This window comes from Bufo bufo, chromosome 1, assembly GCF_905171765.1.
Source record: "Bufo bufo chromosome 1, aBufBuf1.1, whole genome shotgun sequence".
Classification (NCBI taxonomy): domain Eukaryota; kingdom Metazoa; phylum Chordata; class Amphibia; order Anura; family Bufonidae; genus Bufo; species Bufo bufo.
In genome coordinates, this window is record NC_053389.1 from 142,970,019 (window position 1) to 142,994,286 (window position 24,268).

General features: G+C 46.6%; 1 protein-coding gene across 1 annotated transcript; it reads left to right on the top strand.

The window, feature by feature from the left end:
* The first annotated feature begins 646 nt into the window (after nucleotides 1–646).
* On the top strand, nucleotides 647–24,268 carry UBE2M (ubiquitin conjugating enzyme E2 M). The gene is made up of 6 exons (XM_040430086.1): nucleotides 647–1,066; nucleotides 5,540–5,634; nucleotides 17,402–17,440; nucleotides 21,464–21,567; nucleotides 22,198–22,261; nucleotides 22,734–24,268. Exons 1-6 carry the CDS (start codon nucleotides 958–960, stop codon nucleotides 22,872–22,874), a joined length of 552 nt encoding a protein of 183 aa, XP_040286020.1. The 5' UTR covers nucleotides 647–957; the 3' UTR covers nucleotides 22,875–24,268.

Below are 24,268 nucleotides of genomic sequence, written 5' to 3' on the forward strand. Positions count from 1 at the left end.
TGCTGCAGAAACTTTCTATAATTATTAGAAGTTTTTAACCATTAAATACTAATTCTGTTAGTATGGTGCGGAAGTATTGCCTTTAATGAATAACCAATCAAATCATCAGTTTCGCTTTCCACCCCTTTGGTGGTGTGCCAGATTTGTCTATGCTTATCTGTAGTGTTATAGAAATGTATGCTTGTATGGAATAAATCAGAGAGTGTGTCGCTCATAAAGAAAACTTCAACTGGAACCCCTCACGTCTTGCCACTCCATAATGATAAAAAAAAAATAAAAAAAATAAAGAAGGCTTGAATTGTTTTCCCTGCAATTCCGGGCTCTCACTGGCCTCAGCTTGCAAGTTGCAACCCCAATTATTTCAATGGCTTCACCGCTATATAGCAATCCCCGGTGACAGGTATCCCCCTGCAGGACCGGCAGCATACCCATTCTGAAAAAGGTGACAGAAATCAAAAGCAATCTCTCCTGAAAGTAACCCCTGGCAACTACGCAGAGACTACAAAGATCCAATCCTATGCAGACACCATGCGTCACTTCCGCACCTCGAGCTCTTTCCGAACGTTTCCGGAATTTGCCGCCTGACGCGACGAAAGTTTCGGAATCGGAAGCCATTCGGGCCGGCTTCCGAAAGCCAGGTTCTCTGCTTCCGGAACTTGCCGAGTGCCGGGACAAGCGTTTCCGAATCTGCGCAGTAGCAGCAGCCAGAGTGAAGCGCCCGCAGAGCATAGTGTTTCCGCTGCCGGGCTCAGGGTAGAGCCGGCCTAGTGTTTGCTGCGTCCGGCCTCCTGACTAGCGCTCTCGGCGGAGGCATCCCCGGCTGCGGCCTGGCCTGTACGTGAGGCAGACGGAGGAAGGGACGGAGGGAGGCCGGGAGCTTCCCCCGGTGCGGGACACAGGGAGAGCCGGAGGTACCGGGTGAGAGAAAGAGAGAGGCCCGCGGGGGAATCCAGCATCATGATCAAACTCTTCTCCCTAAAGCAGCAGAAGAAGGAGGAGGAATCTGCGGGCGGCACCAAGGGGAGCAGCAAGAAGGCGTCCGCCGCACAGCTCCGCATCCAGAAAGGTGAGCAGGGCCTGGCGCTGCAGCCATGCTGGGCGGCCACTGGGGGGCGCTGCAGCCGTGCACTCAGCCTGTGGGGGGCGCTAGTGCCACACTGCTGGACCTGGGGAAGGGGGGCGCTCTGGAGGGAATTTTTCAACTCCTAGTTGACCCAGTACCACAAGTTTCTGCTTACCCTCAATGCTGGGACTTGTAGTTCCCCTTCTGCTTGAGATCCTAAGCATCATCATAAAACCCTCTTCATTTCTGGACATTCCAAAAGACGACAAATCAGATGCAGCAGATCCCAAAGATTGGCAATCGCAGCGGCAACCATAATGGTTATCAGGGGGCCACAAAGGGTCTGGGTCACTGAGCGCGGCCGCTTTGTCCATAGCGACCAATCAGAGTTCAGCTTTCAGCTCCTGAAATGTGGTGGGAAGAAGAAACATGGGTTCTGACTGGTAGATTCAGCTCTATTGTATAACTCAGAAAATGGCCTCTTAAAGGGATTGTCCACTCCATGGACATCATTAGGAGCAATCGGGGAGCCCCCACCTGTTAGCGACAGTATAGCCACCAAGATCTAGGTGTTTGAATGGCGGGTGAGCACACATGGCTCCCTGACTTCTCGGGGGTTGTCACTGTCACCGGTGCCATACCAGCAGCGGCTGATAACAGAAAACAATAGGGTTCGTTGGCAGATATACATTACATACGTGCTGCTCCCACTGATCTTTTTGGGGGAGGGGGGATTAGTAGCCGTACACATTGAACATGTAATGATCTGACCCTCGACCCCGATTCCTTGTGCACAGATCCTGCTGAAAATGACCAGATCACCCGTCGGTACTGGACCTAGCCTGACTGACCGCTGTGTGGTCTGCAGGACCTGGTCCATCACAAGCGTCTCTTTTCACAATTGATGTGTTGATTTCGGCTCCCAGAGCAGCCCCCGTGCTGCCGGCCCCTCACATTCCTGTACACAGGCACCAGCAACACCCGCTGCAGGCTCCCAGCATATCACTCGTTACATTGTAATCCTTGTCTGGGGGGCTTTATACCGGTAGGGGGTGTTCCTCCAGCCAGACTTACCTGCCATCAGCTACTTGTCAGGATCCCGGGAAAGTGGTTGTCAGCCGCAAATAGCTGGAATGTCCAAGATTCTAGATAACCTCAAGTCGTGGGAGGAATGGGTCACATATCCTGGTCCATACTGATCGGGGGAGGGGTTTACCGGAGATCCTGAATCCTCATCTCATTGTCACTCCTATACCTGCGATACTCCCATCGTCCACAGGATAGGTGTTAAGTATCTGACTGCTGCCTCTATAGGGCTGATGGGGATAGTCCAGTCCTATAGACAAGCATGACCAGCGCTCCATTAGGTCTGAACAAGGATTGGGGGGTACTATCACTCCTTGGGGAGAGAACGCCTTAATCGGCGCGAGGAGACATAGGCTATACATACTTCTCTGGAATTCGGGGAAGAAAGGGATGCAAATGAGCTCTTAAAGGGTTTCTGTCATGAGAAATAACGTTATGTAGCGGACTGACATTAGCGGTCAGCAGTACATAACAGTGTGCTTTATAACTCCTGCCTGCCGCCGTTCTCTTAAAATATGCTAATGAGCCTCTAGGTGCTATTAGAGCGTTGCTTCAGCACCTAGAGGCTCGGTGTACGCACCCTTTGGCAAGGCCCAGGTCCAGTTGATTGACTTTTGAGTTCTCCTCAGTGTCCCGTAAATCCCGTTTATGCGCCGTCCTTTTTAGTATCAGGCGCAGTGAGTGAAGGACGAGCTCCTGCTGCCGACTTCCTTCCTTCGGCGCAGTGAGGAAGCCTTCACTCACTGCGCCTGCGCTGAATACTAAAAGGGAAGGCGCAGGCGTGGGATTTACGGGACACTGAGAACGCAGCCGTCAATCAGCTAGACCTGGGCGTGCCAAAGGGTGCGTACACCGAGCCTCTAGGTGCTGAAGCAACGCTCTAATAGCACCTAGAGGCTCATTAGCATATTTTAAGAGAACGGCGGCAGGCAGGAGTTATAAAGCACACTGTTATGTACTGCTGACCGCTAATGTCAGTCCGCTACATAACGTTATTTCTCATGACAGAAACCCTTTAACAAGCTCTGCCTCTAATGCCACCAGATGTAAGGGCACTTTCACACTTGCGGCAGAGGATTCCGGCAGGCAGTTCCGTCGCCAGAACCGCCTGCCGGATTCAGCATTCCGGACTTAAACTGATGACATTTGTCAGACTGATCCGTATGACAAATGCATTGAAATACCGTATCAGTCTCTCCGGTGTCATCCAGAAAAACGGATCCGGTATTAATTTCTTTTGCATTTTTAAAGGTCTGTTTTGCCGGAACACTTAATGCCGAATCCAGCACTAATACACTTCAATGTAAATTAATGCCGGATTCGGCAAGTGATCAGTATTTTTGGCCGGAGAGAAAACTACAGCATGCTGCGGTATTTTCTCTGTCCTAAAAACGTAAGAGGGACTGAACTGATGCATCCTGATACATACTGAACGGAATGCTCTCCATTCAGAATGCATTAGGATAAAACTGATCAGTTTTTTCCCCGCTATTGAGCCCCTGTGACGGAGCTCAATACTGGAAAACAAAAACGCTAGTGTGAAAGTACCCTTTAGGCAGCTATCCTATAAGTCGGTGTTCAGCTCTTTAAATAAGCCTTGAGACATGACTTGGATATTAAATAAGCCAGCACCTCATCTGCAGGGTGATTGTCCCTCATCAGTGCAGAGCAGAGAGTACTGGCTTAACTGTATGAGAGGCCAAAGTCAGGATTTGGGGGGTACTAGCTGTCCTGGCAGAGAACGCCTTAACCGGCGTGAGGAGACTTATAGGCCATACATGCTCCTCTGGAATTCTGGGAAGAAAGGGATGCAAATGAGCTCTTAGCAAGCTCCGCCTCTAATGCCAGCAACTGAACATTGACTTATAGGATAGCGGCCTTACATGTGGTGGCATTAGAGGCAGAGCTTGTTAAGAGCTCGTCTGAACAAGCGCTCCTATTTACCTGATCCATGTGGGTCCCTGTGGTCAGAGCCCCAGCAAATAAAAGTACAGCTAGACAAACCGTGAACCCTTGAAATAAAGATTTTTAGCCCAAAATGAGCAAAATGCAATCATAAAAAAAATTGCCCCGACGGTGTTCATAGCCTTTAAGACCTCCAGCTATCGATGACTGCCGACTCTCTGTATACACACTTGCACATGGATAACACCTCCCCGGATACAACTGAATTCAGAAAGAGCAGAGATTTAAAGAGGACCTTTCATCGGTCCAAACATTGTGAACGAAGTATCATGACATATACAGCGGCGCCCAGGGATCTCACTGCACTTACTATTATCCCTGGGTGCCGCTCCGTTCTCCCGTTATGTCCTCCGGTATGTTCGGGGACTTGGTTATAGTAGGCAGAGTCTGCCCTTGTTCTGCTGGGCGTCTCCTCCTCCTAGGCTGTAGCGCTGGCCAAGGAGTTTTTTTTCTCCCAGGCTGTGAGCTCTGCGCTGTGATTGGCCAGCACTACAGCCTGAGAGAAGGAGACGCCCAGCAGAACAAGGGCAGTCTCCTCCTACTATAACCAAGTGACCGAAGATACCGGAGGACATAACGGGAGAACGGAGCGGCGCCCAGGGATAATAGTAAGTGCAGTGAGATCCCTGGGCGCCGCTGTATATGTCATGATACTTCGTTCACAATGTTTGGACCGATGAAAGGTCCTCTTTAAATGGATAAATTACAACCTTTTCCCACAAAACTATACATCAGTCTGCTCCGCTCCTCCTGCTCTGTAACCTGCTGATTGCTTTGTATTTTGTGGTGAAAGGTCCTCTGAGATCGGAGCCAAGAAGTTGCAGCGGGTGTGCCCCCTGGCACAGTTCTTGGTAAAAATGACTGGATTAAATAATTGGATTGTCCGGTGAAGCTCTTCCTTTGGCTACTATATTATCTATATAACAATAACATATTAACCCCTTTATTTCATTGCAGTGTAGAAACCGCCAACAAGCTGCTGTTGACAGATCCGATTCTATGTTCTTCTATTCATTTAGTTCTGTTAGCCCTCGGTGGTGTCCTGCTGGGGATCTGATGTCCATGAAGTGACTGCCTGCTGCACCCCCCAAGTCTAACAGCACAAATGCCACCTCTGTGATGCTGACGTCCTACCTATCAGTCACATTGCTGAGAGGACAAGTCGGAGGGCAGCAGCATCCCTCATAATCTTTCTGATTGGTTTCTCTGAAACGAGCTCACCTGGAAGGGTGTATTGGATCATAATTGGAATCTCCACAACTATTCACCCTAGAGGAAAAAAATATATAATTTCACTAAGCATGAATATGCCTGGTTTAATAGGGTTGATCATTCTGACGGAGGCAGCGTTGGTCATGGCTGGAGCCGCACGTGGACCTGTGTAACATGCCGTTCTTATTCACAAAGCTGCTGTTTGTGTTCCAGATATCAATGAACTGAATTTGCCGAAGACGTGTGAAATAGAATTCTCAGACCACGACGACCTCCTAAATTTCAAACTAGTCATCTGCCCCGATGAGGTGAGTGTCTCAGGGTCACGTTCTCTACAAGTCGATGCACGGACTATCTGCTGATCACACAAAGCAACGTCTAAGGCTACATTCACACAACCGGAAGTGTTTTGCGGATGCGTAAAACACAGGTACCAGCCATGTGCTTTCCACGTTTTGTGGACCGCACATGGCCAGCACTATGTAGAAAATGCAAGAATAGGACTCTCTCTATATTTTTGCGGGACTCGAAACAGAACTACATTGAAATGACTGGTCCGCAAGTGGAATGGATGCGGACCCATTCATACGGTCATGTGAATGGACCCTAACTGTGGTGGTCGCATTCAGAGCCCGTAGCTTGTAAAGGCAGAAAGCCAGGGTTCATTAAAAATGACGTTTTTAATTTAAAGGTGTTCTCCGAGACCTGGGACTCCTTTTCATGTGCCAGGGTGCACAAGTCTCGCCTGTCACCGGTGCTCTGTTTCCAGCTCCCTTCCACACATATCACCGCTGTCAGTCAGTGAATCAGGCCATTGATTCGCTGGCAGCAGTGTCGTGCATGTCCATGGCATGTCACACATCTGGTCCAGCGGGGACCAGAAGCAGAGGAGAAGGGAGCTTAGTGCAGGAAACATGGTATATGAAAAGGGGTTCCTGGTCTCAGTGAACCCCTTTCATTAAAAATAAGTCCCACAATTAAATGCTAAACATATTTGTTATCTTCACGACTGCAATAACCTGGACAATAAATTTATAGCAATATTCATGATTATCGGTGTATGCTGTAAAAATAAATAGCTTTTTTTTTCTCCTCTGCAAAATAAAATGCCAGTGTACTGTATGTGTACCAGAAAATGGAGCGCACATAAAGTACAACCTGTCCCGTTAAATAACAAGTCCGACATAACAGTTATGACACCAGAAGGCAAAAGAGGAAATCTAAATAGACTCTGTCCTTAACCACCTAACTGTTTTGCCTGAGTCCAGCTCGGGCAGTGGGAAAAGCAGCTAACTGTTCTGCTTTAAATGCTGCTATCTCCTGCATGGTAGCCGCTAGAAACATGCAGCTGGTCTTGTTTGAAAGCTGACATTTCAGAAGACCAGAATCCAAGCACCAGAGGCGAAATCACTGTTAGAAATCAAGTCCGGAATAATCGCGGTTAAAACCTGCTTTTACTTTCAGCTTCATTCACAGCATCCTGAATTCTATCAGTGATATCTTCCCCTGTACTGAACATATTGCTCTCATTCTGGTATTGTCTGAAAGCTTGGAATGTCAGCTTTCAAACAATACAATATCTTTTGCTGGTACCAAACCATAGATATGAGCAGATAAAGCAGACCCCCTCCCCTCCCTGTGAGTGTGGAGGAGAATGAGTGAGTAAAAATATGTAGAAATGTGGTATTATAATCAGTGTACAGACCCACATAATAAAATATTTTTACCACACAGTGAACACCGTAAATAAATTCCACAAAATAATGTAAAAATTGCTGTTTTCTAATCTTTCCCCTTAAAACTAAAATAATAAAAAGTTATTTAATACACCATATATACCCCAAAATGGTTCCTAAAAAAACCTATAACCAATCCCGCAAAATAAAAAATGTAGAAGAAATATTTTTTTTTTAAGTTATGACTGCTAGAACACGAAGGGGGAAAATATTGATTCCTAAGGCTAAAATTAATGTCACTAAGGGGTTATAAATGCAACAGTGTCCCCTGGGTTGTGCGCCAACAAGATTTACTGCAGACACATTAATTATCTACAATAAAAATGTGTGACATTTTTGGGAGGGTTTTTCCAATTTTAACGTGACTGTTAGGAGGTTAAAGGAGTTGCCCCTTCTGGCATATCAATAGCATATGTCTTTGACCCGCTCCTCTATCAAGAATAGAGCCCGCTGTGAGCGGAGAGCACACCGCGCACGTGTACCATCCTCTCCATACACCGCTGAGATGTTCAAAAATGGCTGAGCCAGCGTTAGGTTATTTTCGGAGGTCCTGTAGGGTGGTCACACATGCTGCTAGCTGTCCATTGACTTCTATCCCTTGACTTCTATCCCTGTTCTTGAGATAACAGCGGCGGGATATCCTATAGATTATGTTAAAAATGTCCTGGAAGGGAAGACCCCTTTAAGGAGTTAATTGGGCTCTTAAAAGGGACTTATAAAAATGAGAAAAAAACTTCCCTACCAGAAACAATACAACTGTCCATGGACTGGCCAAGGACCTGCAACTAATTCGGGCTGAGCTGCAGTACTAGATACAGCCTCAGGGTGGCACTGTTCCTGCAAATAAAGAACAGCTCTTGTAATCAGCAGCAGTCTGTGAACTGATTCTCTTGCAACACGGGCTGGATTCCTGCTGAGAGCAGGAGCGCACGGCATCTTTGGTTGCTATGACGCCGTGCGCTTCCTGCTGCCGCCGCAGTACTGTAATACACTGGTTTTGGCCTCTATTTGGCAGGTATAAGTCAAAATATTGTGATGCCCAGTATTAGGTTAATGGAGGCTATAATAGATGCTGCATGGCATCTGTCACTGGCCTCCATTAAACAGATTCCTCGAGGGGCTCCAGTAACTTCACTGCCTACATGTCACCCATGGAGAGTGGAGGCCGCCCTTGTGGTCCTCTATAAACCAGCCACACTGCCTGGATACTTATCACCTCTGGCATCCAGAGTCATGAGAGCCGAGGTGACTCTTCTGACACAAGCCAAATTGCAGAGGTGACTTGCTTTTCCTTCTGCTAGCCCCTTCTGTCTCCTCTTCCTTTGTGTGCCCCCACCCCAAGAGGTACACCTGTGACACATGCGAGTGCAGAGAAAGGGGGGGAGTAGTCGGGCCACCATGCAGGTTGTCGGGTTTCATGTGAGACATAGTCATGGGTAGAGGGGGGGAGATGCGGCACCTGTGCAGCCTCTGCCAAATGAAGTTGAGGAGCAGCCAGAACTTCACATAAAGTGGAATTTCAGAATCTGCATGGACAGACAGCACGTATTCTGCAACTTGTGCAGGTAACATAAGGGTACGATTTGTCAAAACTGGTGTAAGGGAAAACTGGCTAAGTTATCCATAGCAACCAATCAGATTCCACCTTTTATTTTTTTTTAAAGGAGCACTGAAAAATGAAAGATGGAATCTGATTGGTTGCTATGGGCATAGAAGCCAGTGTTCCTTTACACCAGTTTTGATAAATCTGCCTCATGGGATCTATAAACATGACATATTTTTATTTATTTTTTTACCCTTTTGAGACAGAACCTTGTTTTAATTTTTTCCTTTTATTTATAATTTTTTTAAGATTTCTGTTCACATAGCTGTATAAGGCCTTGTATTTTTTAAAGGATAACTGTCGTGTGTGTGTGTATATGTATGTATATATATATATATATATATATATTTATTTATTATATTTTTTGGAGTATTGGATTGTGGTGATTAATATCTCCTTAGTGGCCCTATTTCAACTTTTTACTGTGTATTCAATTACCCCTTAATTCCACATTTTTGTTCCCTGTACTGCCTACTTTTACCTGTGCTTAAAATAGGGTTGCTAGGCATGGTCCGTCTATCTATTGATAGACGGAGGACGCAGAAGCAGGCTGAGTGCAAGGTCACATTACTGACAGCCAGGGACTGTAAGTAAATGATTAAAGGGCTTCTGTCACCCCACTAAAGTGATTTTTTTTTTTTGGGGCTAGTTAAATTAGTTATATAGCGATATATGAAAATATAATTGTGTTACTTACATTGATCCAGCAGTTTATTCAAAAAACGAAGTTTTATAATATGCAAATTCGGTCTCTACCAGCAAGTAGGGCGGCTACTTGCTGGTAGCTGCTGCAGAAATCCGCCCCCTCGTCGCGTTGATTGACAGGGCCAGCCGGGATCTCCTCCTCCGGCCAGCCCTGTCCGCATTTCAAAAATCGCGCGCCTGTGTTGATTCGGCGCAGGCGCTCTGAGATGAGGAGGCTCGTCTCCTCAGAACTCCCTCAGTGCGCCTGCGCCGATGACATCACCAAAATAGAAGACTTCATCGGCGCAGGCGCACTGAGGGAGTTCTGAGGAGACGAGCCTCCTCATCTCAGAGCGCCTGCGCCGAATCAACACAGGCGCGCGATTTTTGAAATGCCGACAGGGCCGGCCGGAGGAGGAGATCCCGGCTGGCCCTGTCAATCAACAAGAGGAGGGGGCGGATTTCTGCAGCAGCTACCAGCAAGTAGACGCCCTACTTGCTGGTAGAGACCGAATTTGCATATTATAAAACTTCGTTTTTTTAATAAACTGCTGGATCAATGTAAGTAACACAATTATATTTTCATATATCGCTATATAACAAATTTAACTAGCCCAAAAAAAAAAAAATCACTTTAGTGGGGTGACAGAAGCCCTTTAAAGCCAGGTCCTCCCCAGCAGCTGATAACAGTGCCTGGGCTGTGTGCACTTCTCCCTGTCCTTGCGGTTGGCAGACACTCCCTCACTCAGCAGAGCTGGAGAATGCAGAGTTGAATCGGCGCAGACCAGGGAAGGGAGATCTGCCATCTGCTCAGTGTATAAATGAAAGCAACATGTGGTAAGAGGACCCCTTTGTGCTGCAGGAGATTAACCCTTTAGGGGGAGGGCTCTGTTTACTGACACTTTTGGGGGGCTATTGTTACTGGCTAGTGAGGGCAGGCGGGATTAGCCTCAGGGTGAGGGCAGTGGCGGCCATCTTATCTGAATAGTGAAATTGCAGTTTTATGCAGACTGGTTGCTAAGGGCTGAATCTTATTAAATATGGGGTAAGTCAGTCTAATAGTAACTGATTCTGGAATATCATGTTATTAGTAACTACATATATGAAAATTGAAATTAGGGTCTAAGTGTGACAGTTATCCTTTAATGCCACTTTCTTTTACCACATCTTGTGTTGGAAAATGGGAAAACATTTCTTTGTGGGTTGAAATCGGAAAAAAATTGCAATTCTGTTAAGTTTTATTTATTTTTGGTGTTTTTTACACTAACTAAAAGTAACATGACAAACTATTACTGTGATACCAAATTTATTTAGTTTTCTTATGTTTTACTTAAAAAAAAAAAAATTATAATTTTTTTGTTCGCCATATTCTGACAGGCATAACATTTTTATTTCTGTCTACATAGCTGTAGGAATGCTTGTTTTAGGTAAGGCGAACTGCTGTTTTTAACGGTACCATTTTGGGGTGATCACTTATCTTTTTATTCAATTTTATGGGGGGAATAAGGTGACCAAAGTCGTCTTCCCTTTTTTTTTTTTTTTTTCTGTCGGCAAAAAATATTTCAGGCATGGCAATAACCTGTTATGTTTATTTCTTATTTCTATATGTAAGATTGGGAAAGGAGAGTTCTTAGAATTTTTATTATTTTAGTGTTTTTAACTTTAACTCCCCCCCCCCCCCCCCCCCACAAATTTTTAGTCCTCATATGAGACTTTGACATGTGATCTTCTGATCCCATATCCCATAGACAAATGGTCAGGTCCATAAATATTGGGACATCGACACAATTCTAACATTTTTGGCTCTATACACCTCCACATTGGTTTTGAAATGAAACGAACTAGATGTGCTTTAACAGTCAGCTTTAATTTGAGGGTATTTACATCCAAATCAGGTGAACGGTGTAGGAATTATAATCTCATCGGGCAAAACATTGTGAACTAAGTATCAGGCTACATACAGCGGCGCCCAGGGATCTCACTGCACTTACTATTATCCCTGGGCGCTGCTCTGTTCTCCGGTATCTTCGGTCACTTGGTTATAGTAGGAGGAGACTGCCCTTGTTCTCCTGGGCGTCTCCTTCTCCCAGGCTGTAGCGCTGGCCAATCGCAGCGCAGAGCTCACAGCCTGGGAGAAAAAAAACTCCCAGGCTGTGAGCTCTGTGCTGCGATTGGCCAGCGCTGTAGCCTAGGAGAAGGAGACGCCCAGCAGAACAAGGGAAGTCTCCGCCTACTATAACCATGTGACCGAAGATACCGGAGGGTATTAGAAGGAGAACGGAGCGGCGTCCAGGGATAATAGTAAGTGCAGTGAGATCCCTGGGCGCCGCTGTACAGATCATGACACTTAGTTCACAATGTTTTGCCAGGTGAAAGGTCCTCTTTAAAGCTGACAGTCTGTAGTTAAAGCACATCTTGTTTGTTTCATTTCAAATCCATTGTGGTGGTGAATAGAGCCAAAAATGTTAGAATTGTGTCGATGTCCCAATATTTATGGACCTGACTGTAATAGAATACTATTGTGGTCTTTGGGATTCTGATACTCTGGCTGAGAAGCCGTGCCAGGCTGTCATGTAAACAGATCCGAGCCCGCGATTTTGCCCGCCGGGGCTCCAATTGGAAGACAGAGTTAGCCTCCTCTCTTAGATTAACCCTACTGATGCTGCGATCGCCGCATCTGAGGGCTAAATGACTGGGATCATTTTCCTGCTGGCGACTGAACCAGTGTCATCAGTGGGCAACTTAAAGGAGTTCTCCACCATGACCTATCCTATGACATCTAAGGCTAGGTTCACGTCATCTTTGGCTATCCTTTCCAAACCTCTCCCCCCTCCCCCAAACAGTTGAATTTGACGGTCCATAGGTTTCCAATGGAGCTTTCATCATGGTTAAAAGGGTTTGTTTGCCTCTGGTTGGACTTTTTTCAGCAGGACCAACAACAATCTCTTGCCAGATCGATATTTTTATTTTTTTGTACAATGCAATTCTGTGTCAATAGGATGGTGCGGGACACACATCTTGGTATTCCTGGTATACATCCTGTGTGTTTTTTTTTTTTTTTCAACTTTCATCAGGATAGAAAAACTTGGTACCATGTGAACCTAGCCTTGGGTTGCAGCGGAAACAAACCCTTCCCCGCTCTGTTGTGCCGTCAGGTTCTGATACAGATAGTTGTCCTTTTGGAGCGTGGCCTGCACTATGATAGGAGCAGCAGCTGCTTCTCTGGAATACGCAGGATTTTTACTTTTTAATTTTCTGGATCAGCAATCTGTTAACTGGCGAGGAAAAGTTGATTAAGTAGGTTAATAGGAAGCAGACACACGACATGTTTACTGGCTCTTATCTAGGACACCAGACGCTGAACCTCAGATTATAGGAGACAGGCTCTTCAGTAGACAACGATACCCAGAATTTTTAATGTGTTTATACTTTTGCCTTTATTTTTGCGATATTGCATCTGTTACACCGATTTCTGCCTGTAATGCCATAATTTTACCACAATTCACATGTGGCTCTGGCGCAGCCTTATCCAACTAAGGTTAGGCCATCGCTTTTCTGTCCTGGAGAACCCATGAAAAAGTATTTCTCACCCATATTCATTGGGGGACACAGGAGCCGTGGGTATAGCTATGTCCTCTAGGAGGCGTTGACACTAGGAAAACTGTTAGCTCCTCCCCTGGCAGCTACACCCCCTCCAGCCTGGAGAGAGAGCTTCAGGGTGGGGGGCAGCCTCCTCTTCCAAGACGTCTGGCGGACCCACGTCTTCGACGCTTGGGCACTCGAGATTGTATCCTCAGGATAAGCGATCGAGTTCTTGTCCCTCCCCCCAGACAGTGTTTGTTTTTTTTTGTTTTTTTTTCAATCCAGTCCTCCACGGGACCCCGAGCGGGCGACTGCCTTCTCCCAGGCCATTCAGAGTCCCTCCTGGACCGAGGAGTCATCTCTCCTGTCGTCTTCCCCCCAGCAGAGAGGTTCAATGGGTTTTACTCGAACCTTTTTGTGGTCCCCAAAAAGGAGGGCTCTGTGCGCCCAATCCTGGACCTCAAACTGCTGAACAGGTTCCTCCGTCTCCAGCAGTTTCGGGTGGAATCCCTTTGTTCCGTAATTACTTCTTTAGAACAGGGGGAATTCCTGTCTGCCGTAGATATCCAGAATGCCTACCTCCACGTCCCCATTGCGCTGAGTCATCAGCGCTTCCTGAGGTTTGCATTTAGAGACTATCATCACCAGTTTGTCGCCCTCCCGTTCGGGCTGGTGACTGCGCCTTGGGTCTTCACAAAAATTCTGGCCCCTCTTCTCGCCCTGCTCCGTTCCAGAGGCATCTTCCTTATGCCTTATCTGGATGACATCCTCATCAAGGCTCCCTCTTTCGCTCAGGCGTCGAGCAGCATACAGATCATGCTGGAAGCCCTTGCACGTTTTGGATGGCTGGTCAATCTGCAGAAGTCATCCCTGGCTCCCTCCAAACAACTGGTCTTTTTGGGGTATTCTTCTGGACACGGAAGCGGCACAAGTTCGCCTTCCTCCGGACAAGCAGCTGGCCCTACACCGCTCGGTGCGAGTTCTTCTCGAATGCAGGCTTCCTTCCATTCGCCTCTGCATGAGGACGTTGGGGAAGATGGTCGCCTGTTTCGAGGCGATTCCCCTTGCCCAGTTCCACTCTCGCACGTTCCAGAGAGCGATCCTGTCCTCCTGGGACAAATCGTCCAAGAGTCTGGACTATCCCATCCGCCCCTCTCCTCAAGTGAGGTCATCCCTTTGGTGGTGGCTCTCGGATCCAGTTCTGGGAAGGTCTTTCCTTCCAATATCCTGGATGGTTGTTACCACCGACGCCAGTCTGCATGGTTGGGGAGGAGCGTTCCCTCCCAGGACAGTCCAAGGCACATGGTCTCAGTTGGAGTCCAAGCTTCCGATCAATGTCCTGGAGCTCAGGGCGATTCTTTTATCCCTCCGGCACTGGACCCACCTCCTGAAGGGTCGCTCTGTCAGAATCCAGTCTGACAACTCCACGGCGGTGGCGTACATCAACCACCGGGGGGAACACACAGTTTCGCGGTGATGCAGAAATCTGCCAAAATCTTAAGGTGGGCGGAGGCCCACGTACCGGAAATTTCAGCAATCTACATCCCGGGTGTGGAGAACTGGACTGCGGACTTCCTCAGCAGGACGGCAATAGATCCGGGCGAGTGGTCCCTCCACCCGGAGGTATTCGAGGCGATCTGTCTATGTTGGGGTCACCCCGACGTGGACTTGATGGCCGAATACTCAATCGGAAATTTCCCACCTTCCTCTCCTGAGCAAGAGATCCGGAAGCTTGCGGTGTGGACACCCTGATCTCCCCTTGGCAGAGGTTCTCCCTCCTTTGCGTGTTTCCCCCCCCCTTCCCAGGGTTCTACGGAAAATCGGGATGGAGGGCATTTCGACGATCCTAGTCGCCCCCGGATTGGCCCCTCGCGCGTGGTACGCCAACCTCGTTCTCCTTCTAGGAGACGTCCCTTGGTCTCTACCACTCAGAGATGACCTTCTTTCGCAGGGACCGGTCTTCCATCAGCATTTAAGGTCTCTTCGTTTGACAGCGTGGCCATTGAAACTGCCATTCTAACGTGAAGAGGTTTTTCGGCGGCTGTCATCCGCACTATGATTCAGGCCAGGAAGCCTGCATCGTCCAGGATCTATTACAGGACCTGGAGGTCCTTCCTGGCTTTCTGTGAAAGCCGATTCATTCCACCACTTAGTTTTTCTCTCCCCACGGTCCTGTCCTTTCTTCAATCAGGGTTGGACCTTGGTCTGGCCCTTAGTTGTTTGAAGGGTCAGGCTCCTGCGCTTTCCATCCTTTTCCAGCGCCCTCTGGCCCCCTGGGGCCTGTAAAGACTTTTCTTTAGGGTGTGGCACATACGGTTCCTCCGTACCGTCCTCCTTTAGCGCCTTGGGATCTGAATTTAGTCCTCTCAGCGCTCCAGGCTTCCCCCTTTTGAGCCCTTGTGGGAGATTTCTCTCCAACTGCTGTCCTGGAAGGTAGTTTTCCTTGTAGCTATCACTTCCATCAGACGGGTGTCCGAGTTGGCGGCACTCTATTGCAGAGAACCCTTTCTGGTTATTCATAAAGATGAAGCGGTTCTCCGGCCTGTTCCTTCCTTTCTTCCGAAGGTGGTCACTGACTTCCATATCAAAGAGGAAATTGTCCTTCCCTCACTGTGTCCCTCTCCTTCACACCCTAAGGAAAGAGAGTTACACAATTTGGATGTTGTCAGAGCTCGGAAGATCTATTTGGCAGCCTCTGATCCCTTTTGCCGTGCTGACTCCCTTTTTGTCATTCCGGAGGGTCCTCGCAAGGGATTGGCGCCCTCCAAGATGGCAATTGCACGTTTGATTCAGGCTGCAATTGCGGAGGCATATCGCGCCCGGGGCAGGGTTTCTCTCTTAGGTGTCACGGCTCACTCCACCAGAGCGGTGGGCGCATCTTGGGCTCGGAGGAATCACGCTTCGGCTGCACAGTTGTGTAAGGCGGCTATCTGGTCCTTCTTACACACTTTCACAAAATGTTACCAGGTGCATACTTATGCATCGGCGGACGCTGCCTTGGGCCGCATGGTCTTGCAATCGGCAGTTTCTTAGATGCCTGCAGGGACGCTTGCTTCCATGGGTCTTTTTCTTTTTTTTTTCTCCCTGTGGACTGCTTTTGGACGTCCCACGGTTCCTGTGTCCCCCAATGAATATGGGCGAGAAAATAAGATTTTGGTAAAACTTACCAGTAAAATCTATTTCTCGCTCTTTATTGGGTGACACAGCACCCACCCAGTATGTTGTTTGACCACAGTGGTGGCAGTTGCTGGTTAGAAACCCGTTGGGTCCTTGGCATGGCTGATGTTCCACGTTTTTTTTTTCGTTGGTTGGCTTGCTTCTCCTACTGCTTGTGCACAAACTGAAGCTCTCTCTCCAGGCTGGAGGGGATATAGCTGCCAGAGGCATAGCTATACCCATGGTTCCTGTGTCCCCCAATAAGAGTGAGAGAGATTTTACTGGTAAGTTTTACAAAAATCTCTTATCACCTATCCAAAGGATACGTACTAAAATATCAGATCGCAGGGGTCCAACTGCTAGAACCTGCTGATCCCGAGAGCGAGGAGTCCCCTTTCTGAACGTAGCAGTAATGCACATGTTGGTCCACTGCTCCATTCGCTTCTATGGGTCTGACAGAGCGCGGTCTACCTCCTTGGTTTTTTCTTTTTGTCAGGTTTTACACTACAGGTGCATTCACATGACCGTATGTCTTTTGCGGTCCACAAATTGCGGATCCGCAAAATACTGATACTGGCTGTGTGCGTTTCACATTTTGCAGCATGCACACGGCCGGCCCTGTGATGAAATGCCTTTTTCTTTTCCTCAATTGTGGACAAGAATAGTATATATACTCCAGGTCCTTCTACCAGGTAGCCAGGCTGTCAGCAAATGAATGCGCATCTGATCTAGAGTGTACGGGACACGTGTGCAGTCTATTTTATATTGCCGTCAAGGCTCACCCCCTCCCCATGACATAGCCATCTCCTTTACTTGCATTATATTGTACTCTGTTGTGTAACTGTAAGGATGACATTTTATAAAGATGCCATTAATATTTCAGGATGGAGCCACCTGAATTGTAAGCTCAGGGTCAGGCGGCTGCTGTAAAGCTTGTTATATCATTGTCAAGGTTTCAAACACAGGTCTATGTGAAGTAAAGCTCTGACTATTTAAGGGTGCTTTTACACGGGCCGGCAGTAATCTGCAGTGAATTGATTGTTCCTGATCATAGCCAGCTCATTTAGCTGTAGGTGTCGCGTGAAAGATGCAAACACCCAACGAACAAGTATTTGGTCGACCATTAGCTGATCATCTGCATCTTTACATGGATCAGTTACTGGGAAAGTTTGTTCATAGGAACATTCGTTTCCGGTTATTGCTCCGATCCTTGGCCCATGTAAAAGCTATTACTCGGTGCCTCCTGATGGAGGTATCATCTGTCATCTGATCTATATGGTGGTGCTAATTTTCATTCTGTTTTCATTCTTCAAGGGTTTTTACAAAAGTGGAAAATTTGTCTTCGGTTTTAAGGTACGTTATCTGAGATGTTGGTAACATAGTTTGTAAGGCTGAAGAAAGACTAGAGTCCTGTTATCTTGTGAGTTGTTCCAGAGAAAGGCAAAAATAAAAAAAAACATGAGGTGGAAGCCATGTTTCCTCATTCAACAAGCCTTCTCCAGAAATCTAGTAACTATAGCCTGTAATATTATTACGCTCCAGAAATACATCCAGGCCCCTCTTGAACTCTTAGTGAACTCACCATCACCACCTCCTCAGGCAGAGAGTTCCATAGTCTCACTGCTCTTACCGTAAAGAATCCTCTTCTATGTTTGTGTACAAACCTTCTTTCCTCCAGACCTACACAGGATGTCCCCTCGTCACAGTCCTGAGGATAAATAGATGATGGGAGAGATCTCTGTACTGACCCCTGATATATTTATACATAGTTATTACATCGCCCCTTAGTCGTGTTTTTTTCTAATGTGAATAACCCTAATTTTGATAATCTTTCAGGGTACTGTAGTTGCCCCATTCCAGTTATTACTTTAGTTGCCCTCCTCTGAACCCTCTCCAGCTCTATGTCTGTCTTGTTCACAGGAGCCCAGAACTGTACACAGTACTCAATGTGTGGTCTGACCAGTGATTTGTAAAGTGGCAGGACTATGTTCTCATCACGGGCATCTATGCAACCAATTATCTTATTGGCCTTGGTAGCAGCTGCCTGACACTGGTTTCTGCAGCTAGTTTGCTGTCCTTTTCCATGTCAGTGTTAAAAGCTACTTTCACACTTGCGGCAGAGTGATCCGGCAAGCAGTTTCGTCGCCTGAACTGCCTGCCGGATCCGGCAAAACGTATGCCAACTGATGGCATTTGTAAGACTGATCAGGATCCTGATCAGTTTTAAAATGCCTGGTCAGTCAGAAAAATGCATTGACATGCCGGATCCGTCTTTCTGGTGTCATCCGGCAAAACGGATCCGGCATTTATTTATTTTACCTTTTTTTTTTTTTTTTCTTTAAGTCTGCGCAAGGATCTGAATGCCGCATCCGGCACTAATACATTCCTATGGAAAAAATGCCGGATCCAGCATTCAGGCAAGTGTACAGTTTTTTTTTCGCCGGAGATAAAACCGTAGCACGCTACGGTTTTATCTTTTGCCTGATCAGTCAAAATGACTGAACTGAAGACATCCTGATGCATCCTTAACGGATTAATCTCCATTCAGAATGCATGGGGATAAAACTGATCAGTTATTTTCCGGCATTGAGCCCTTTTGACGGAACTCTGTGCTGGAAAAGAAAAACGCTAGTGTGAAAATACCCTAACCCAGTGTTTTACCATTTAGTATGTACGAGTGACTTGCATTATTCCTTCCCATGTGCATAAACTTACATTTGTCAGTGTTAAACCTCATCTGCCACTTATCTTCCCAAACCTCCAATCTATCCAGATCCCTAGCAGTATACTGTCCCTTTCTGTGTTAATTACTTTACTGCCGAAATTGATATTTTACTATGCAAGCCTTCTACAAGATCATTAATAAATATATTGAAGAGAATAGGGCCCAATACTGACCCCTGAGGTACCCCACTAGTGACAGTGACCCAATCTGAGTATGTACCGTTAATAACCACCCTCTGTTTTCGATCACTCAGCCAGTTACTTACCCACATATAGACGTTTTCCCCCAGTCCGAGCATTCTCATTTTATATACTAACCTTTTATGTGGTACAGTATCAAGTCAAGATGTACGACATCCATTGACTCAATCTTCATGTTATCAGAAGAGGGACGTTATATATTTGTTAGGTGTTCCTACCAATATCAATGGGAGTTACTGACAATGTGATCTCCAGCCCGTGGCTCAGAAGCCACAAATGCCTTGTTGACTCCCTGCGGTATAGCTCACCAAAGGAGTCCTGAGTTATGGCCATATTTACTAGTAGCTGACAGTACTGCAGATGTGGGAAAAATAAACGAACCAGCACCTCCACAATAAGTGAATATAAGAACGCAGGTGCACGCTACCTTGGCTAAAACACACTTGGATTAGTAGAACTACAGGTAACAGCACTCTGCTAGTCAATTGCACAAAGATATAAGCAAACACTGAAAGAATAAATGCTTGGTGGTCATACTTACTGCAAATGCAGCTAGAAGCTCTTTGCGAATATAATTGATCAAAAATATTTCGGGCCCATCTACCGGTCGTCAAGGTAGCTTCTAATCAGATGGGTCCTACTCTAACATGCCTTTCCTGGGCTTACAGCCTACAATCTGGGCAAAGTAGTACCAAGCTGTATCCTACGCATGCCTCTCCCAGGCTGTGAGCCTGCAGTATGGGCTGGGTAGAATACAGCTGTACAAGCTATCTGATTAAAAGTGCTTTTAATCAGATAGCTTGTACAGCTGTATTCTACCCAGCCCATACTGCAGGCTCACAGCCTGGGAGAGCTTCTAGCTTCTAGAGCTTCTAGCTGCATTTGCAGTAAGTATGACCACCAAGCATTTATTCTTTCAGTGTTTGCTTATATCTTTGTGCAATTGACTAGCAGAGTGCTGTTACCTGTAGTTCTACTAATCCAAGTACTGCAGATGTATCCTAACCATCAATTTGGATGGCAGAATACTAGTCACACTGATATAGGTATTGGCAAATTCATAATACACACACACACACACACACACACACACACACACACACACACTCTTAAAGGGGGTTGTCAGAGGTTTTTATTTATTTTACCATAGTGCTAGAAGCCTGGTAAACAAAAAAAAAAAAACCTTCTCCCTGTGTGGCCGCTCTGTCCTCTTCCTAAGGCTGAAGATAATGGCAGTGCCGTCCTGTATACTGCTGCAGCAAATCACTGGCCTCAGCAGCGCATGGCGCGAGCCCGATGAGGCCAGTAATTGACTGCTGCAGTATGTAGACCATCACTGCTGCTTACCTCGGGAGAGGACGGTGATGGCGCAGGAAAGTTAGGGGTTTTCTTTTTTTTTTTATTCTCAAACAAAGCTCCCAGCACTGGTAAAGTAAAAAAAAAAAAAAAGACAACCATTTTAGTATGTCTGTCCTCCATTTTTGAGTTCAGTGTGTCGTCTGACCATCACTCAAAATTGAATATCAATGAAAAGGTTGGGGACCTGTGGTCTGTGGCATCTATAATTATATTATGGGAGGTTTGATGGGATCAGGTCTATGAGCAGATGTAGTTTGTGCGCTTAGAAGTGTATAACGCTGTGGAAATAATACACCTGGGGTCCCAAACACACTGTTCTATGGTGGGCAGCCAGTCATACGGAGAGTGTTGTTTTTGTGGTGGACAGTAGTGTTGAGCGAAGTGAGCTTCGGATGCTTCATTCAAAACTTCTGAATAATACTGTACGGAGATTCGTCTCTGTACAGTGTTAGAATGTATGGGCTCCGATGAGCCGAAGTCAGTTATTCGCAAACTCGTGCATGACTTTGTTGAATAACTTCGGTAGTTAAAGTGGAAAACCACTATAAAACTTGAAACTGAACTCCGCTTTAGTTCCGAGGTACTAGTCACGCGCAACTTCGCAAATCATTTACTTCGGCTCATCGGAGACCATACATTCTAATACTGTACGGAGACGGATCTCCGTGTAGTAGTATTCTGAAGTTTTGAACAAAGCGACTTCAGATGAAGCATCCGAAGCTTGTGTCGCTCAACACTAGTGGACAGCCAGGCATGCAGAGTGTGCGGTTTTATGGTGGTCATGAGCCAGGCATACAGAATGTGCTGTTTTATGGTGGATAGCCTTTTCTATACACTGGAACCCATAGACATCCTTGGTGGGAGCGTTTTACCCTGGTGCTGTTTGCTCACTGCCTGGAATAGGACAGCCCATAGTGTAACTTGCAGATACTAATGTTCCAGCAGTACTAACCATCCCACATCAGAGGATTGCTCCAGAACAGACACAGCACAGGAATGTATGTGGGATGGAGGGCTTTTTTTGGTGAATCTGTCATTGCATTCACCTTTTGCAGGAAGTTAAGGATTCTTATCGGATATGTTCTTTTCCAGGTTGGACAGGGCTACCCTCATGACCCGCCAAAAGTGAAGTGTGACACTATGGTATATCATCCAAACATAGACCTAGAGGGAAATGTCTGCCTAAATATTCTAAGGTATGGAACTGGCCCAGGACTTCTGAGTCTTCTAATGGGAAATCCCGGATCCCCCATGTGGAGATGGTTGGTTGGTGTGGGTTGCTTTTCTGGCTACATTCACATCAAGCTTTGGGCATTTTATTTTGTGTGTGTTAAAGGGGTTATACAACCCCGATAATGCCCCTCATACAGGTTATACTTATCCCGCTCCCTGGCATCCTCATCGCTTCCGATGCCCGCACAGGTTGGGCAGCCAATAGCAGGCCACAACGGACTCCCTAGCCTCACTTACGTGCTGTCCTCTCAGTTGTAGTCTATTGGAGTTATCGGCTATTCTCAAGAGCGTATTTTGGGTGTATTATGAATCCTTATTACTCACATGTGCCACGGCCCGACCCATGGTGCGAGTGATGCAGAATACGCTCCTTTGAATTGGATCTGAGCGGCAGTAACCTGGCACGGCTACTACACTTTGAACGCAGCTGAACGGCTGGCTCTGTTCAAAATGTTACGTCTGGCATCAGAGGTTGATTGGTGGGGTGCGGGCTGTCAGACTGTCGCCAATCTGATATTGAGGACTGATCATACAATGCATTAACCCAGAAAACCCCTTTAACTTTTTCTACTTCCTTCTGGTGTTTTACATAGGGAAGACTGGAAGCCTGTACTCACAATAAACTCTATAATATATGGCCTGCAGTATCTTTTCTTGGTAAGTAGGAACATGTTAATTAAAGTTAAAAAAAAATGATGGGGGTTATATATTAAGACCGGCGTTTTAGACACTGGTCTTAATAAGCCCGTGCGCTGGATCCCCCTGAGTTATGAAGAGGCGCAGGCTTCTACATAACTTCGCCATATCCTCTGCCACTTCTAAATGTAAGACAGCTTCCGAGACCCTTTTCTACACCTAAAACAGGCGTAGAAAATGGTTAATGAGACAGGCCTCTGCTGGCTGTCCTTTTCCCTGCCCACTTTTTTAGACCTGGCGTGAGCGCGGAGAAGTTGCAGATTCTTGCAGTTGCAGGAACTTTGCGCCAGAAATGTTTGTTTAATGACGATAAATTATACACATATTGTATAGAATCAATCTTATTTTGTTGAGGGCTGCGTAATGCCTCTTTCTGCCTCTAGGTGTCACCATTGTCCTTACTCTCATTGATTCTAATTGGTTTCCCTTCTAGGAGCCGAACCCTGAAGACCCTTTAAATAAAGAAGCAGCCGAAGTTCTTCAGAACAACAGACGCCTGTTTGAACAGAACGTGCAGCGGTCCATGCGGGGGGGTTACATAGGATCCACCTACTTTGAACGCTGCCTGAAATAGAACTACGCAGCTTTTGAGTGCGAAACCCGCCATCCATCTGACCCACCTGTCTCTATCCCTCCCCATTCTTCCATGTTCCCTCTTGTTGCTCATTTATCCAAGTGTCGCCCCATTTACATTCGGCCCCCTCCACCACCACAAAAGTTATATATATCCAAGCTGAGCTCCCTACATGGAAAGACCTATGCAAGGTCCAGCGTCTCCCAGTCCTGCTGCTGTCCCCGCGCCTCTGGGAGGGAGCGCCGCGTGCACATGAAACTTGCGTACTTACCGTGCTGCCACCTGGCTCTGCGATACTTCACTGCGCTCTTCCTTCTGTAATGGAGCAGACATATATTATTTCCTTAGGTTAATATATGGTCCCCAGCTTTTGTTCCCCAGTGTTTCTTGCCATCAAGAATAATTCTGAATTTGAGTTTGTGACAGGGAGACTTTCCTTAGTTTGACCCACCATAAGTCATTTCATCAGATTTGGTGGCCTTACTATTTTTTTTTTCGAGCAGAATTTGTTTTCTGAGTCTTATTTGCTGATCTGACTACATAATTTTATTAAAGAAAGAAAAATTGATTGAATTCCTTTACAGCGTCCATATTAACACACTGGTAGAGGCGCTCTGTTCCATGTGCTCTTGATGGGGGTGCACAGTCGCTGAAGCTCTTCTCCATTGCCTGGGGGAACTGTGTATGACAAATCCATGTGTAGACCCCAACACTGTTTACTTGAGGCCTTTTTTTTCTGGGGTCAAATGGCGTGTACTTCCACAAGCTCAGCTGAGTTGTCTTTGTTTAATGAGATAGCGGGGAACAGTGCAAACACGCGACTGTCCTCCTATCTTCTGTCTTAGTCTACGTAACAGCCCCCATCTGCCCCACCCCTATCCTTCCTCTGTGCGGGGATCAAGGCTTACAGTGCACGTATTTATTAATGAACGGCTTCGGTGGGGATGAATAGGTGAGCAGGCAGGAATAAAAAAAGCTCCGTAAAGAACCGGATCTAGAAACCTGACTGGCATTTCCACCTTCTATGTGAGGAAGCTTGCGGTGGTCGGTGGGTGGCGAAGGGTTCCGTTCTCATCAGGGTTAAATAAGGACCCTAACAGTTTAAAGAGGTTTTAAGGCCAATATCATGGTGCCCGTCCCCTACCTCCCTACCTTTTTCGTGACAGCCATGCCTGCGCCCTGATCTGTACTTCAGCGTGCCGGGGGAGGGGGGAGCAGAGGGTGCCCTTTTTCACTTGATGGTCTCATTCTCAAAATTTGGTAATGTTGACAATTACTGTGCAGTAATGGGTACCTCAGGTTTTGGGAATGAGGCTCTTGGAGTCCACTCATTGATGTGTATGGTTTTAAATAATAAAACAAAAAGACAAAAAATAAATAAAATATAAACCTGA